The sequence below is a fragment of the Sciurus carolinensis genome, chromosome 13, assembly GCF_902686445.1.
Source record: "Sciurus carolinensis chromosome 13, mSciCar1.2, whole genome shotgun sequence".
Lineage (NCBI taxonomy): Eukaryota > Metazoa > Chordata > Mammalia > Rodentia > Sciuridae > Sciurus > Sciurus carolinensis.
Window position 1 is genome coordinate 7,019,054 of NC_062225.1, and position 17,717 is coordinate 7,036,770.

Consider the following 17,717-nt stretch of genomic DNA (forward strand, 5'->3'; position numbering starts at 1 on the left):
AAGGCAGTTAATTCTCAGTTCCAAAAAAGTCTTACATTAAATATCAAACTGTAATAAAAATTCAGTATCTAAGTGGTTTCACTGATTCAGCATATTACCTCATTAAGAATGGCCCACACAGCAGAGTTCTGGATGACTGACAGGCGAAAGGCCGAGATGGGATTGAGGCTAGGATCCACCATTCCCTCCGCAACACCATTCTCAAACTTTCCTTCAAAACAAAAATCAATACTGGTCAGACAGACTGAAATAGCCACACATAAAACATTACTGACTGAAGGCAGGAAAGGAATACACCAAAATATTTCTGGTCCATGTCTCTATTCAGGGCATAGATATCTCCCCGCCCTGCCACTTTCCTACTTTGATTCAGTTTTAAGTTTTCAAGAAGTAGTGTATGCTTGAAAACATTAGAAGAAACCTATTTAGTTAGGCAGAACTATACTTCTGTTTAAATAAAAAAACAAAAAAATATGTGTTCTTGCATTGACAATGTTTTAACATGCAGATTTTAGCAAACCGTGACTTCAAAAACCTTGCCAAAATAAAATCTAACTCAACTGACTGTCTTGAAGGTTAAGTCAAGCCTAACAACTTCCGTGTTTCAATCAGGTCAAGTGCAGAGGCTGCCTTGAGCAGGGGCTGGAGGCATGTGTGTTCTCTGCAAGGGCTTCTCTAGAAGGGGCTGCAAAGGCAGGCCTCGGCGTCCACTCGCAGCGCCACTGGAAACGACAAGCTGAAACAGCTCTCCTATAGGAGAGTAAGCCAAGACCTTCCATCAAGGGGGCGTGCTTGGTACCAAATTTGTCTTGCTCTAAGGAATTCCTTCTCAAAACACAGCATGCTGTCCTAAGTGGTGAGAAAATGGTACCTTCTGGGTCAAAGTGGTCTTAAGTCAAGAGCTGGTAAATGTTTTCCATAAAGGGCATTCTCCATGAACCAAGAGGAAACTGAGGAAACAAGGCAGGTACTAACAGAAAAAGAAAAAACGAATTCTCACAAATTCTTCCTTGATGAAATTCAGTATATAATAACAAGTACAGATCTTTGTGTAATATGGGTATTCTAAGAAGAAGGTATTCCTTTTCCTTGGGATCACGTTTCACTTAAATGGGGTTCAGAGTTAGGTGTTTATCATCCCGACTCTGCAAATGTTCATCTGTCAAGGCCAATCCTGTGTTTTCTCTCTGAAGTGCCCTTTCACATAGACACTGTTACTAGACCACAAACATGATCGGAATGGTGCATATGCGTCATGGGAAGATGTTTCTGGAGTCCTATTAGAGTTTTCTCTGAGCTATTCACCTTCTTGTGTTTTATCATGCTACAGATGAACCACTTCCAGTTGAAGGTGGGTCAGAGTTCCTTACTTGCACAGTTCAAATGGATTTTGAAGTATGGAAATTTATTTTTTTACTGGCACAGAGGTCTAGAATCACTGCTGGACCTGCCGTTTAGGCTTGGAAAACGTATCTGCTGTAAACTTGTAACTTTCAAAAGCACAGAGAGTTTGATATTAAGATTTCAAACAGTGTTCTCTGTCCGAGCGATCTGATGCAACAGTTTTGCAGAGGAGCACTGTTTTATGATTTTGAATTCCTTAAGCATCGTCAAGGCGGCAGCAAACACTAACTTTCAAAGTGACAATAATGGTGGAAGGCAGTTCTCATGTAGGAAGATATTAGTCTTGGTCCTGAGCTCAAAAAAATTGCAGTAGAACTTTACCACTTCTGAGTCAATGAGCTGCTGTAGGAGGACAAGTCAGAATATTCAGTTCCTGTGTCTGCCCCAAATTCACAGAACAGATCCTGGCCAAGTCCATAAGAGCAAATAAAGCTCATTGTTGACACTAGGCTCAATGACATACGACATATTCAAATATTTTCTGCAAAGTATCTGGCTGGTGAATAGCAGAACCAATAACCATAGCCTTTAGGCACCATGCATTTCCACGAGCTCTGTATATTAACGCAGCTAAGCATTTTCTCCACCCACGTGTGCTTGCCTCCATTTGTTACAACTTAGGAGATTCCACTTCAGGTTGAAATGGATTTGTATTTTCATAACTGTGAAAATACTCTTGCCTGTGGTTGTTCCAAAAAGACTAATCCTGATGAACAACTCTTTAGTCACTTGACTCCAAGTAACAACTTAGGAGCATCAGTGACACTCAGCAACCCATCAAGAGCCACAAAGGCCACTCAAAACCACTTGCTTTGCTTCTTGACCACTGACATTGCTCCCAATGTCCTCAACTCTTCAAAACACTGTTTTTGCTGAAAACCTCATTGTCGTCAATGAGTTCATTTTCTCTGCACACATTTCTTTGGCTGTTGTAATTAAACATGAGTTAATTAACTCACAATTGATAAGTGGTTTTTCTTGCTTGGTTAACAAGCTACTTGAAAACGCTTTGGTAACAGCATCATTTCTTTTTAATTTTGTGAAGAACTTCTACCATAGACATTCTGTTTTAAGTTTTCTGATTTCTTGACTGCTCTCCCGTGAGTTGGGAATACTGCTGGGCTTGGTTTGAGAACACACAGCTGTCACAGAACTGCATAATCACCACCATGATCTGCCACTTAAGTTTGCCCAATGACCCACATTCCAGTGGGTTCAAAAGCACAACACTGAACGTCCCTCATGTGGTTCTCAGTTTGACAATTCTTAAGTTCTCTTTAGGATCTAGGTACAGGTGAGTTCATGACACAGGCAGTTGCTGTCTTCAAATCACTGCAGTGCTATTAAACACAAATGCCTATTTGCTGTGCTACCCTCATGACCTGGAAGACGAGCTCTCGGAAATAAAGTAACTGATAAATAACAGGGGTCAAGGATGTCTTGGATACTCAACCAGTTTTGTATAAATGCCTAGAGACAGGCCCAAGTATGAAGACAATGAGGTCAACCTGCCCGCCAAAACCACACGGATACCACGGAGTTTTCCGGAAAGCCCTTCCACAGCAGCTGGACGACAAGCACCAGGCGTCAGCTGCTCTGGAGGGAGCCAGAGGGAGGCACTGCCCTCCAGACCTACAGGACCAAGTCGCCCACTCTTCTCTCCTGCCTGTGACTAAGAAAAGCACGACATTTCTCTAAATAAAATGTGCACTCATTCCCTGAATCAGCATCTACCAAGTGATAGGAGGCAAAGGGACAACTGCAGGTGGCCATCTATTGTTTCTAACCACACCTCTGAGCAGAGGCAGCTACAGTCTGATCCCACTGAATTCACCCCTCCCCCCAGGGTGAGCACAGAGGAGCTACGAGACGCCAGGGTCACACAGCAGAGGCCCCGTGGTGTAGCGTGAAGGGCAGGGGAGAGGTCAGTGGAGCCAGTGAGGAAGGATGCTGCAGTGTGGGTCTTGGTGTCCCCCAAAGGCCCACATGCTTCTGTCACTACTAATGGTAATGGAACCGTTAGTTTGGGGACTAGTGGAAGGAAGTTAGGTCACAGGGAGTGTGCCCTTGAAGGGGACATTGGGACACCCACCCATTTCTCAATCTCTTTCCCTGCTTCTCAGCCACCGAGAGGTAAACAGACTCCTCTACCATACACTTGTACCATGACAGATGCCTTGCCATTGGCCCCAAAGCAATAGGCCAACCAAGGCAGAAACCTATGAAACTGAGCCAAAATGAACATTTTGTCTTTTTAAGGTGCTTTCCTCAGGTGTTTTGTCATAACAGTGGAAAACTAACAGAAGATGAGAAGATATTCATCAGGAGGAGAAACACCAAAGGATCATTTCAGGCAGAGGAAAGAGCTACACGGCCGCACACAGGGCAGGAGGCTTGGCAAACAACAGTCTCGAGTCCGGAAATATAAAGACTAAGAGGAAGGAAACAAGATGCGAAGGTAAATGGGGGCTAAGGAATCAGATAATGCAAAGTCACTGAAGTTTCTGCCAAGGTCATACTGTTGTATCTGCACATCAGGGCCATTACTGTGGTGGCTGACACAGGTCCCAGCTCGGAGACAGATGCAGAGGGCACACGGCATCCTCACAGATAGGGCAGCTCGGGACTCTCTCAGGAAGAGAGGGGGGTGTTCAGCATGACTCCCACGTTCAGCAACCAGGTGAACAAGGACAGCAAATGGCCAATGAAGAAATGCTTGTATTACAGGTGCTCAGAGCAGGTGGTGATGTGGCCACCCAACGTCAGTGGCTGTCTCCACACAGCCGTCAGGCCCAGTAGCAGAGTTCAACCAATAAGAGGCAAAGAGCCAGAAGCAGCTGAAGGCAGACTCGCTGTCCATGAGGATCAGCAGAGCCGGGGCGGGTGGGCGGGCAGGGAAGGAGCCTTTGGTCCCCAACGCACAGTGGGCAAGGCGATGCAGGCCAGCACTGAAGGCAGGGGTGAAACCTGAAGCACCCTCAGGTCCCTTAGCATCCAATACGAGTCGGGAAGTACTTCAGGAGTGGGTTCAGAAAAATATAGGACTTGGACTAAAGTAGATATTACCTATTCTGAAATAGCCATCTTCTAATCGTTTGTCTTTGGTTTCTTTGCTTATCTCCAAACCTTCTCTCTGAAATAAAACCAAAGTATTAACTGACAAGTAACGGCTTCTGTTTAACACAGACCTAAGCTACTGACATGTCTTCACCACTCCAGGGGCATTTGAGGCTCAGCTCTCTCCCAAGAGTGAGCAATGGCAGCTCAGTCACCAAAAGGGACACCGATAAGGTGCTTTGTATACCCGTCGTTTGAATCTGGATATAAAGTATTGATGGCTGGAAAATGAAACACTGACCCTATTTAATAGGGTATTATTTCCTGTTTAAAATACACAGCGGTAAAGAACGGTGTGTTAACCTGAAAGAAACCTCAGCATTCCTAACAGGACAATAAATTAATTTTGTGCATTCGCCAACGAGTACTTAAATGCCAGTGGTATCTGGAGACTCAAAATATAAACAGCAAGTAAACACTGAAGTAAACAGGGATTCATTTTTTTCCCCCTAGAATATCCACATTATTTTACAACTGAAAATGAAATGCAAGTTCTGTGAATGAGGAAACAGGCCAATGTGCCAGGTGCTCCATACTTCAAACCAATTTTACACCACCCCCACTGGAGTCCTACAGATCACCAGATGTTCTCCCACTTCACTAACAAGAACAGTCTCACTAGGGCTACCAGGATCAACTCCTCAGCAAGGGCGAGAGGGAGAAAGCATCGTACCTTAAAGGGCAAAACTTCCACAGTTGTGTTGAGCAGAATATCTCCCGGATGCTCCTGGTTGCCGCTGTGGAAGAGATAACTGAAATGCAGACATAAGAACATGTATCTGACACACACTAGTCATGCCAAGTTCAAAGACTAACTGTAGTCAGTACAAATAATTTTAGTATTAGGAGAATGAAACTAAGAAAAGCATCTTCCAAACATCTGAACATCCACGGGTCACCATTTAGAACATCTGAAAAATCACCAACGATGTGACATACTGAGATAACCTAACACACACAGGTGTGAGCATAACATGCTTATGCTGATGTCCTCAGAACTAAACAGCGGGTATAAGTAAGTGTGTATGGGGGGTGGGAACCAGACAGGAAGCAGGAAGTACATCTCAATATAAACCTAACTTAGGTTTAGTTATACTAACTGAGTAAACATTTAGGCTTAGCAGTCAGAGACCTGGATCCTTCACTTACTAGAATTTTCACCTTGAGTAAGCTTAATTAGCTTTCTGAGTGAGTTTTTTCCACCCAATACAGATATTCCCACCTACTACACATGACTGTTCCAAGAAGTTTATGAGAACCATCAAAAAGCACCCTGCGTGTTAAAATTCATCAGCGAGGCACAAGTTACAGGTGATGACAGGGTTTACAAGAGGGTATTTAGAGGCAAAAATCATCTGTGATGAGAACTAATATTTAAACTATACCAAAACTGCATCTATCATTTTCTCATGAGAAAGACCTGTGTGTGTGTGTATGTGTGTGTGTGTGTGTGTGTGAGAGACAGAGAGAGAAAGAGAGACGTACACAAGGAGAGAGAGTCTCTATGTTGCCCAGATAGAAGTCCTGTGATCCTCCCACCTCAGCCTCCCACGTTGCTGGTTATGAGAGGCTTTTCTAGAAGGCATCCTTGACTTGGAGCACTGACCAAACAACTGTCTGCTAAACATGTCCAGCGTGGGGTGAGGGAAGCCACATTAAGAGAATGTGAAAGTAATCTGGAGCTTAGACTGATTCAGAGATGTTCACCAGGTGAAAAACTCCACACCACTTAGGAAGTTAAGCACTGGATGAAGTAACTGCAAGGGTGTTAAGCAGCCAATGAAATGCTTACAATGGATTGCAACAAAAAATATGCGATACAAAAATTACCCATGGACATGATCCAAAGCAGAAGTTTGAAGTGCCAAGAAAAACAATGTGCCAACCTAGTCACAATGGTGGCTTTGGGGTAGTGATTTTGTTTTCCGACTCTTCACACTTTCAAATTATTAAATTTTAAAAAAATTTTTTAAATTTTAAAAATAAGAACACATATACAGTCCAAAAATATTTTTATAACATATCATTTCTATAGTGACAAATAAAACTTTGCCCCTAGCAAATTATGTACTGCAGGGATCAAAGAGTGATCAAAGGATGGGTTCCATAAACCGTAAGGAGATTCATATCCCCATAATTCCAGAACCATGTTACGTTACGTTGTCCTCCCAACCACAAGGTTAACTCGAAGGTCAAAATTACTTGACAAAGGTTTATTGCAAAAATATTGGTTGTAAAGAAATTTGACCTCCAATATGTAAATTCTTTACCAGATTTTGAATGGACGTTTTTTTCATTTGCTAAATATATGTGTATAATATATATATTGCATATAGAAAACATATATGCATATATATAAAACAACACATAAAACTTTTTATTCTTTTCCTGATTTCAAAAGCAAACGGCTTGCTAGGAATTCCACTTGGGAAGGTAAGGCACAGGTGACCTTCCCTCTTCCTCCCTCTAAATACAACTGGAGCCCTGCACACGCAATGTTAGACATGAGAAGATTAGGGAACCAGCTGGCAAGGGACTTGGGGGCTCAAGGAACAGCAGGCTGGAGAGCAGGTTTTCTTTCAACTCATACATGCTAGACTCAGAGCCAGAGAAGCCGGCAACATGGAAATGCCAATGGGATCCCCAGAGCCTGTCTGCCTAAGGATGAGGACAAGGAGTTGGACAGTAACCGCTACACCCCAGCCAAACACAGAAAGAAAAAGGAGGCCCCACCCCACTCGCACCTGCAAAGGCAGAGAGGGAGCTGGACTTCCCACTCATCAGGCCAGGCCACAAGTGACACATGGCTCCTGTCTGGCAATGTCACTGGAGAACAGTGACAAGGCTCACCTGCCCAGCCAGCCAGGCAGAATGAGCCCAGGTCCTGTGGGGCCACCCCATCAGGGAGCCTCTTCCCTCCTCAAGTGTCAGTAAAGCACAACCAGAAAACCAGACTGCTACCCCACCTGGAAGTAATGGGGAGCAGCTCCCTTCCCTGCAGGAGCCGTGCTGGAGGCCACTGCCCAAGTCTAAGGTTTACAGAAAATCCAGTCTCATGACATGCTGCCCAAAATGCCCAGGTTCCAATCTTTCAAAAATTACTCATCACATCAAAAACAGGAAACAGTCACCAACCTTTCTACGTTGACTGGCTTATCAAACTTGAAGAGGATGTAGTCCCCAGCTACCGGGGTGATGGCCCAGAAGAAATCCTCCCCCATGTACGTTTTCTCCAGTGTGTGTCCTTGGTAAACTTTCAAGGAAGTAGACACCTCGGCAGGAGGGTTGACATGGATTTTAAGAAGTAATGGTTTCATGTAATCTTTATCCTAGCAGGAAAGGGATTCGTCATTCAACAACACGTGAAGAAAATTACCAGTTACACACTGAATAACAAACAGTACATTCACGAGAAAATAAAATGAAACCACTAACCGTGAGTTTCTGGATTTTTCCCGACAGGGATGAATGCAGACCCACATGCTGGAAGAGGGAGGGTCGGAAGCGAATGCGCAGATTTGCCTTCTGCCTATCACAATGTTTCTAAATAGTCAAAAAAAAAAATGCTATTGTTACATGATAAAGTGAAATCTTGTCCTTATCTGAAAAAATGAGAAGTCCTTCAGAAGAATATTGAAAAGACGACATGACTTCAGTCACAATTCCAAAGCTTGGGATTTTTAGGGGCCTCTGAGGTACTAAGAGATCTGCCCCACACTTGGCAAATGGCCGTGATCTGAGTTTTGAAAATGGCAACAATAAGCCCAGAGAGCAGAGGGTTTGGTTTCAACCACCCTTCAAGGCAGGTCAATGAAGATTTAATTTTGAAGGTTAAAATGCACCAACTATGTTCAGTTTAAATATGTGAACTATCTTTAAATTTGATAATATAATCAAGAATTTGCAAAATAAGAGGCACACCTTGTTGGTAGGGTGAAGGTGACGACAGCTTTGTGTCCTACAATAAAAAATCCTGCAAGTCACCCAGAAAATATGTTAGGGCCTATATCTTAAAAGTGATTTGTTCAGATCAATTTATATGCTGAACTACTGTTAGAAAGTTCACAGATACTCTGCTACTTCTCTGTGTTACATGATTTGCTCTAGAATTTATTGTTTTGGTGTTTTTAATTCTTGTTTTGCTAAACAAAGAGGGTGCAACAACACCTCAGGGACCCCAGAAGGCAGAACCCTGAAAACTGGTCTATAGGATGACCAGACTATCCCAGGACACAGGCCTGAAGCAACCCTCTAGCATTAGGGGCTTAGACTATTCACTTGTTATTATGTTAAAATTGATAAGAATTCTGTCCTGTTTATATTTTGTTTATGCTTACACCACGTAAAAAGTTGAATGAGGGGCTGGGGAGATAGCTCAGTCAGTAGAGTGCTTGCCTTGTAAGCACAAGGCCCTGGGTTCGATCCCCAGCACCCCCCCCCCAAAAAAAAAAAGTTGAATGAATTATTCCCCCAGAGGTATAAATCAAATTGAACAAGGAAATATAACTATTTGTTTTTTATACTAGGAATTTTGGAGGTAATTTGCTGAGCAACAGAAGCATCACTTACTTATCTCCCAAAGGCAAGCACACTGCTGTTGAGGGCAGTCACACACTGCAAGTACTCTGACTTATTATTTTGGCATAAGGTATTACTTCTATCTTATTCCTTATTCCAGCTGTATTAAGAGTCTGATTTGTCCCCAAAGTACTTGGAAAATAAGAGTTGGCAGAGAATAAGAAGAAAACAAACAAACACCCACAGGAGAGCCAATAACAGAACACCAGAGCCTCAAGACACTACCAAGATTTACCAGCAATTCAGAGAAAGGCCGGTGTCCTGCGACAGGCCTCCCTGCTTCAAGGGGTTTCCCAATATTTTAGTCTTTGCAACATTGGAATTTTTCACCGATTTGAGAAAGACGAGAGGCACTGGAAACATGCATGGAAACCCCACCTCCTCCCAGCTGCCTCATCCAGCCTGGCTCCATGAAAGCCACGTCCATTCAGAACAAAACAGTCGCAGCTCCCTCCCGCCTCCTGCCTCCCGAAGAATTAACTTACTGCATCTTTTTCAGGGTTGCAGACTTTGACCCAGAGAATGTGGTCCAGAAGCCAATCGATGGGTTTCTCCTTATAGAACATAAATATGAATTCCACGATCAGAGTAAGGTCTGGCGCTTGAAACATCTTACCTGAAAGGATACTTCCCGTCAATAGCTGCACTAAAGAAACAGGTCACCGAAATCACAAGTGAAATCTGAACATAAGTACATGGAAGCTTGTGCTCCCAGCTACAGATCCCATATCTCCCACTCACACCATCAAGAACAGACAAACTCGCTCTAGCTAGGCATCTACTTGCTCAAGCTGTCACCTGGGTGTGAACAGAAGTAGTGATCTCCTGACATTATTACAAAATCTATCACTACTGGCTCAAAGGATTCAAAGAGCAAGTCAGAGTCTTCTTTCATGTCTTACTAAGATTCTTCCTATAAAGAAAGGAATAAGAGAGGTTTAGGTAAAAAGAAAATGGTCTAAATCAATAAACACAAAATTAAAAAGAAAAAGGGCAAGAAGGACTCCTAATTGTGTTTTTAATAAAATCTTTACAAGATGTTTTTGAATCTTAAAATAAGTTCTGAGCTGAATGACTAACAAGGCCAGAGGCCCAGGCTCTAACATATCTAACTTTCTAAAGTAACAGGAAGTAAAATGTCTCTTCTGAGTACTTTTTAAAAGCATGCAAATTTCCGTCAAGTCTTCAGCTTGAAACACAGTCTCTTCATTGGCTAATTTAGGAATATTAGCTCTAAAAGGTCTTAAAATGAGCACCATAAGCAGTTAATTAATTGAATAAAAAGCAGTCACTGAATGAGCACTTCACATACTCTATGGAAATATCAGGGACGCACACAGGAATGCTCTCTGAATGCCAACCCTGGGGTGACAAAGGAACTGCTGGTGTCGAGACAAGATACCAGACGTGCTCCTAGGACCCAGGCTGCCACAGTGTTGGTCTCTAGATATTGCACCTTAGACCCTCCAGATTCTACTTGGGGCTGACTGACCTTCATCTTTTCATACAAAGAAGTGTGTGTGCTCAAAAGCAATCCATTCCCACAGGGGAGATAAGGCAGCTTTAGGACCAAAAAAAAAAAAAAACAAAAAAAAAACAAAAAAAGCAACTGGCTTGATTCTGAGAGACAGTTACTTTTTGAAAAGTAGATAAATCTTATACTTTTCTTACCAATGAAGCCCAGCTGGGAAAATTCTAGAATCATCCATTCCTCGGAAGAAAGTTGAAGTGCAAAGTTTTTTATAGTATTAAAATAATTCTGTTTGACAATAATGTCATCTTCAAGCTAGAGAAAATTGAACAATCATATTAATAAGTCAAAAAATAAAGATGCACATAGAACATTATTATGGAAAAACTCAAGCACACATTCATCAGAAAAGTCAAGAAAACAATGGTCAAAAACAATGAAAATACAAAAAAAAAACAAAAAAAAAACAGACTTTACTAAGTGAATTCAGAAAATAAAATAGAAGACACACACCACAGGTCAACTAAACTGCTCCTTTACTATGGGAATAACAATCCCACCTGTCAATGGCTCCCTTCTGGTCCTTTTATGGTGTCAAAGATTTCACACTATTTTCCCCCCTTACAAAGATGAATTAGTTTTTCAGTCCTGTTAATTTTTTTTTGCTTTAATATAAAGTCAAAAGCTAGCAGCGTTCCTTCTCTACCCTTACTGTGCTAGTTAACCAATGTGAAAAGTTGGGTATACGTTCATTTGGCACCTTCTGAATGCACATACAGACCAATATATGAGGTTCCCATCTGCTGGAGTTTGGATCTACAAATGTCCCAAGGGTCCATGTGTTGAAGACCTGGTCCCTAGCCCATGGCAGCATCAGGAGGTGGGGAAGCCTTTAGGAGGGGGCTGGTGGAAGGAATCAGGTTATTGGGGTGTGTCCCCAAAGAGGCTATTAGGACACCAACCCTTCCTCTCTCCCCTCTGCTACCTGGCTGCCATGTGTTCAATGGTTTTTCTCCCCTACACACTTTCCACCATGATGTTGTACCTTGCCACAAGTCCACAGCCAACAAGGCCAAGCTACCATGAACTGAAACTTCTGACACTGAGCCAGAAGTAACCTTTTCTCTTTCTAAGTTAATTGTCTCTGGTATTTCTTACAGTAATGGAAAGTTGACTAATATATCACCCCTTGTTTGTTTTATAGAAAGGGATCATGCCATGAAACTGACATTTTTCTCAATACATCACGAGTGTCTTACCAGGTTAATAAACATCTACTTAAGTCATTCAATTGAACAGTGTCCCATGGTTTATTCAGCTCTTCCCTGTTCACAAGCAGACATTCAAGTTGTTTGCTGGCTTTAATTTGCACAATGCTACAATAAATACGCTTACACCTGCAAGTTAGCGCATTTCATTTCTGCAGGACAGATTCCTTAAAGTTCCTTTTATATTAATAAACACCTACAAAATACTTTGAGAGGTCTGGGGAGATGCTCAGTCGGCAGAGTGCTTACATTGGAAGCACAAGGCCCTGGGTTCGATCCCCAGCACCGAAAAAGAAAATACTTTGAGAGCTGTGGCAATTCACAGAGCGCTAGTTTCCCCTAGGCTCTGCCAATGACATGTGCTCTCTGTGCCTGGAGTGTTTACCTGTCCACAGGGAAATGACTGAGACGGGCATACAGAAAGGTATCCCCAGGGCCTTGAGCAAGCTAGGCAAGCACTCTACTGCTGAGCTACATCCCCAGCCCTTCTTCAAATATTAAAGCCACAAACACATTTGATATCCTAAGAGGATTTTTCCTTTTCTGATTTCAGTTGCCATCTCATTGCCTGAGTAATAGTTGTCTTAGTGTTTGATTTTTCACGTACATAAGTGCTGCGGGTTTTCTTCTTCCTATCTGTGAAGAAACAGTAGTATTTGGAAAGATATGCTACTGATGGGCTTGCCAACTACTCCCTCAGCTTCTGTTATGCTCTGGACATTGTGATGAGTCCTGGGCACATCATTAAACAGGAAAGACGTGCTTTACATCCTCAGCACTGAGAGGCTGGAGAGAAGGCAGGCAGAGCACAGAGCCACAGGCAGTAACCCCTGCTTTCTGGAAGAGACACCTCCACTCACACCTAAACCTGGACTGGCTATGCCCAGAGGAGAGAGGATCCCTCCTTCCAGGTCAGTCTAAAGGTCTATGCAAAACAAGTAGACTAATTTTGGTTTCCACACATATTCAGATTCACATTTGAAGTGTTAAATTAGAAAAAACTGTTTTGATCCACTCTCGTATCTCAAACTAGTTCAGTTTTAAAAGGTTTTTAAGATCCACATGCAGGTGTACAAAACAATACAGTGAGGTGCTAAATGCCCTTCACCCAGTTCCCCAACATGACACCCTCCAACACAGAAGACCACATCACTAAGTATTCAAATGTCACAGTCTCATGCACAGTTTTGTGTATTTAGCTCTGTGAGCTTTACTGCACATGTGGCTTAATGTGACCAGCACCAGAGGAAGGATACAGAAAACATGCATCGCAAGGATGCCCATTATCTTCTACTACCTGTGGCTGGCTGCCTCCCTGACCTGCCTACCTTCCTAACCTGACTCCCAGGGGCTGCTCCCCACTCAGGTTCTGTCCCCTTGAGAGCAGTATGTAATTGCAATCACAGCTACGTAACCTCTGAGACTGGCTTCCTCACTCCAAACAATTCCCTGAGATCCAAGCTGTGGATCACCAGTTTGAGTCTGTTAGTTTAGTATTCTGTGGTAAGGATGTAGGATGTACCATCAGTAAGCCACCTCCTAAAGCACATCTGAGTGACCTGCAGTTTGGGGGCAGTGCAAATACTGCTGCTCTGAAGGCCCACGGCAGGTTGCTGGTGGACATCAGTGTCTCATCATGGCAGGAGCCACGGTGAAGACCAACACACCTCAACTGTGACTGTGAGTTTACAGAGGGAGGCTCAAAAACAAGATGCAAACTATGGTTTTTACAGTATGCAAATGTAATTCCAGAGAGGAGGAATATTGTATAGACAGATCTGCTTAGTTTTTTAAAAGCTATTAAGGAGAAACTAAAAACTAGTGGTGGGCATCCATGCAGGAGGGAGGAACCAGGGTAAAGGGTCAGGGATAAAAGTGAAGTGTCGGTGACCATATCTTCCATTATAGAAGTTTTGATTTTGGAATGCTATGTTCTATGTAACTAAAAAGAAGAAAAAGAGTCCCCTAAAAACTAAATATAAGCCAAATAAATAGAAGTGGCTTCATATCAAGTTGGCAGTACGGTCACACAGAATAAAGAACTTTTCAGGTGACTTCCACACACCACACACTGACTATATATCTATATTGCAATTTATTCTACAGGGAAGAAAGCACAAAGAAAGTTTAAACTGCACTTGGTGGTCTTATTGTTAGTAGTGATATTGTTATTGACGTTTTGAAATCATTCTAGAAACGATTTTATATAGAGAGCAAAAAAATTATCAGGATCAATCATGTTATTACAAACCAAGGCTTTCAGTGTAAGAGGAAAAGAAAGAAGTATAAAATCAAATTAAATAAAAACCCTATAATCATATCTGAACTGGAATATCAATATGAACGTGTGGAGTTTCTTTCTTCCTTGCTCAAAGTCCTAGAAGCAGAGACAACACAACAGCGATCAGCATCTCTAGTGCCCAGTTCGTGTTCTTGGCCATCGCGTGCCTCTGAGAGGAGCAGGGCACCTGACAGTGACTGATTTCAGATCTGGGACAGGAGACACGTAAGAAGGGCCAGCCAAGGAAGTGACGGAAGATCTGGACTCACAGAAAGGAAACCAGAGCCATGAGAGGCTCTTCGTCACAGTGGTGTACCAAGGTGAGCATCGATAAGAATAAAATTAAGGAGAGAGAACCTAGTATTTTTCTGCCTTTTTTTTTCCATGAACTGTTTTTCAAGGTAACCAAGTAGCTGAGGAAAGAAAATTCTTGGTAGAAAACTTCAGATTCAGGGAACATCAGAAATTACAAAAGTAGAAAATTACCACTTGGGAACCTCTAAGAAATAATCTAGAACGAAATCATCAATGGAGACTGAAACCACCAGCAGAGTGGATCCTGGGGAGCTTCTCCTAGAGATGAGGTAGGCACACAGAATGCCCTGCTAACCTCAGCACAGCTGTGGGGGGCCACCTGACAGGTGAGGCTCAGGAGAACATGGCATCCATGAAGTGCCAGAGCCGTTTAACAGTCTTCCAGAAGACACGTCCTCGAGTTGCCTGCAGTGAAGCGCTGTGTGAACCAGGAATGACACCATGGCGCTGAGCTTCATTCTGAGCTGCAGGCCTAACACCAGGACAGCTGGCATTCCCTGACCCCTCAGGTGTATGTCCTCGGTGGTGCTAAGTAACCCTCAACTCCACTGGCTTTTAAAGGAAGCCTCTCAAAGTCTCGAGTATGACATTCCCCATTCCTATAACCGTGAAACCACTTCCCTCGGGGATCACAGCAAGGTCTGGGATAAACTCCTTTGCTTCCTCAACCTTCATCCTAATAGTCCAGATCTTCCCAGGCGACCTCTTTCCTTCACAAACATTCAGAACTAACATATCTGAGGACTCTTTAGGCTAAGATGTTTTTGCCACTAATATTCTGTAGGGAGGTCATCTGACCTCATTAACAGAATTCTACATAATTTAAGACTGTAAAGACTGAATATAAAGCGACTTCCTCTTTCCTGAGGCACAATTTTGGGGCACATACAATAATTTTAAGAAAATTCATGAATTCATCTTAGGAACAGCTGAAAATTTAGAAACAGTCTAAATGACCAACAATAATGATACTTCAAGAAATGATTAAAAATTACACCGATCTATCCTTACTGGCATTACAAGGTATCTCCAGATGCTAAGTGACAACAAAACAGGTTATCAGACAGTATGATCCTGTAACTATAGGAGGGTTAATTTAGACATTAGCAAGAGTCAAACAGGGACTCTCTCCAAAATCTGCTTCCTCTGCCAGAGAGACACAGATTTAAAATTAGTGCAAACAAAACCAAAGCCCTCCCTTGGGCGTGGTGCAGTGTGACTGCAAAGAACTCCCAACTTCTGATTCTCCCTGGGGCAAGAAAGGAGCGGATACTTATCCAATGTCTTAGATTTTTTTAGGGATACATCTCAAGAGACTGGTTTCTATCTTGTCTAAATCAAAGCAGGGGCTTGTACAGAGGCCCACGTTAGGGGCCAAGAACAAAGGCTGTCCATTAGCACCAGAGGCTGCAGTACCACAGACAGGCGCTAGGTAGAGCTTCAGTATCATGGCTCTACCACAGTCAAGCTGTCAAAGTCAAAAAATCTTGCAAGCAGGGCGAGAAAAGTGACCCATCACATACAAGGGAGTTCCTATTAGTGTCAGAAGACTTCTGAGAAGAACCCCTGCAAGCTAGAAGGGAGTAAGATGGTACATTCAAAATGCTGAAACCAAAATAACCGATCAAACAAGAACAACACACCTGGCAAAGATGTTACTCGAGAGAAATTCAGCTGAGTGAGTTCATCACCAGTTGTCTTATCGAAGGAAGTCCTTCAACTTGAAGTGAAAGAATGATAAATAGCTGGGACTGTAGTTCAGTGGCAGAGTGCTTGCCTAGCACGTATGAAGCACTGGGTTTGATCCTTAGCACCACATAAGACAATCAAATCAAATAAAGGCACTCTGCCCATCTACAACTACAAAAAATTTTTTTAAAAGAATGATAAATAGCAACAAATACTACAAAAATATAAAACTCCCTGGCAAAACTAAATATACAAATATAGAATCCTGTATTCACTCAGTAAAGCAGGTCATTTTAAATCTTACACAGAACTTTGAAAACCAAAAGCATAAAAGTAATTATAAACCTATTGTTAATAGATAAGCAATATAAAAAGAAGTAATTGCTACAAACAATAACAAAGGCAGGGAGACAGATGTAAAGAAGTACAAATTTCATACTGAAGTTAAATCATTATCAGTTTTAAATAGACTTATGGCTTTAAGAGGTTCTGTGATGGCAGCGACACCACAAAGCAAACACAGACACACGCTACAGGAGTGAGAAGGGAATCACGGCATAGCCGTATAAAAAGCAATGAAACACAAAAGAGGGCAGCAAGGATTTTTTTTTAAAGGATCAACAAAACTGATGAAACTTTGACTTGAGTGACTAAACAAAAAAAGAGAAGACTCCAATGATTAAAATCAGAAATACGAAAGAGAGCTACGGGGAGGCTGAGGCAGGAGGTCAGCCTGGGCAACACGGGAAGACCATCAGCAGGAGAGGACGTGGGGAGGAAATGGAGGAGGGAGGAGGATGGAGAGAGAGAGAAAAAGAGGGAGGAGGAGGAGGAAGAGGGAGGCGATGAGGAAGGGGATGTGGGACGGGAGAGGAGAAACGAAACAGAGGCATTAACCTGAGGCAAGGGTTATAAAAGACTACTAGTAATGATTATGTGCCAAAAAATTGGATAACCTAGGATAGATAGATAAATCCCTAGAAACACAGCCTACCAAGACTGATCATGGAGAAATAAAAATCTGAACACACTTATAACAAGGAGATTAAAGCAGTAATAATAAAAAATAAAATAAATAAATCTAAAAGAAAACCTCCCAGCAAAGAAAAGCTCAGGACCAGAGAACTTAAGAATTCTGCTAAGAATTATCACAGATCTGTCTCAAACTTCTCCCCGGAACTGAAGCAGTGGGAACACTTTCAAACACCTTACCTTGAGATCAGAACCCAGAAGAGGAAGCCCACTCTCATCACAATCAGTCACACTAGCTAGACCATTTCGACAAGAGGAGGAAACAGGCATTCAAATTAGAAAAGAAGTACACCTAGCATTATTCACAGATGACATGATTTCATATAAAGAAAAATCTAAAGAATACATTAAAAACTACTACAAATAAATGATTTCAGAAGTTTCAGGATAAAAAATTCAACACACAAAAATCAGTCATATTTCTGTCTAGCAACAATGACCAAAGTAAAAAAAAATATTAAGAAAACAATCCCATTTCCTACAGCATCAAAAAGGATAAAACACTTGAGAATAAACCTAAAAAAGAAGGTAGAAGAACTCTGGAATGAAAACTACCAAACAT

The 17,717-nt window shown here is 42.2% G+C and overlaps 1 protein-coding gene across 4 annotated transcripts in view; it reads right to left on the reverse strand.

Moving 5' to 3' along the window:
• Mgat4a (alpha-1,3-mannosyl-glycoprotein 4-beta-N-acetylglucosaminyltransferase A) overlaps positions 1-17,717 on the reverse strand; it is an 89,731-nt gene that overhangs the window by 5,519 nt on the left and 66,495 nt on the right. For 3 of the 4 annotated variants that reach the window (XM_047521869.1, XM_047521866.1, XM_047521867.1), the window contains 7 exons: positions 10,771-10,885; positions 9,585-9,715; positions 7,957-8,064; positions 7,657-7,850; positions 5,195-5,273; positions 4,471-4,537; positions 99-211 (listed from right to left, as the gene is read on the reverse strand). In XM_047521869.1, coding sequence (XP_047377825.1) covers positions 99-211; positions 4,471-4,537; positions 5,195-5,273; positions 7,657-7,850; positions 7,957-8,064; positions 9,585-9,715; positions 10,771-10,885 — 807 coding nt within the window. The remainder of the gene's footprint in view (positions 1-98; positions 212-4,470; positions 4,538-5,194; positions 5,274-7,656; positions 7,851-7,956; positions 8,065-9,584; positions 9,716-10,770; positions 10,886-17,717) is intronic. The other variant, XM_047521868.1, reaches the window with a different exon arrangement.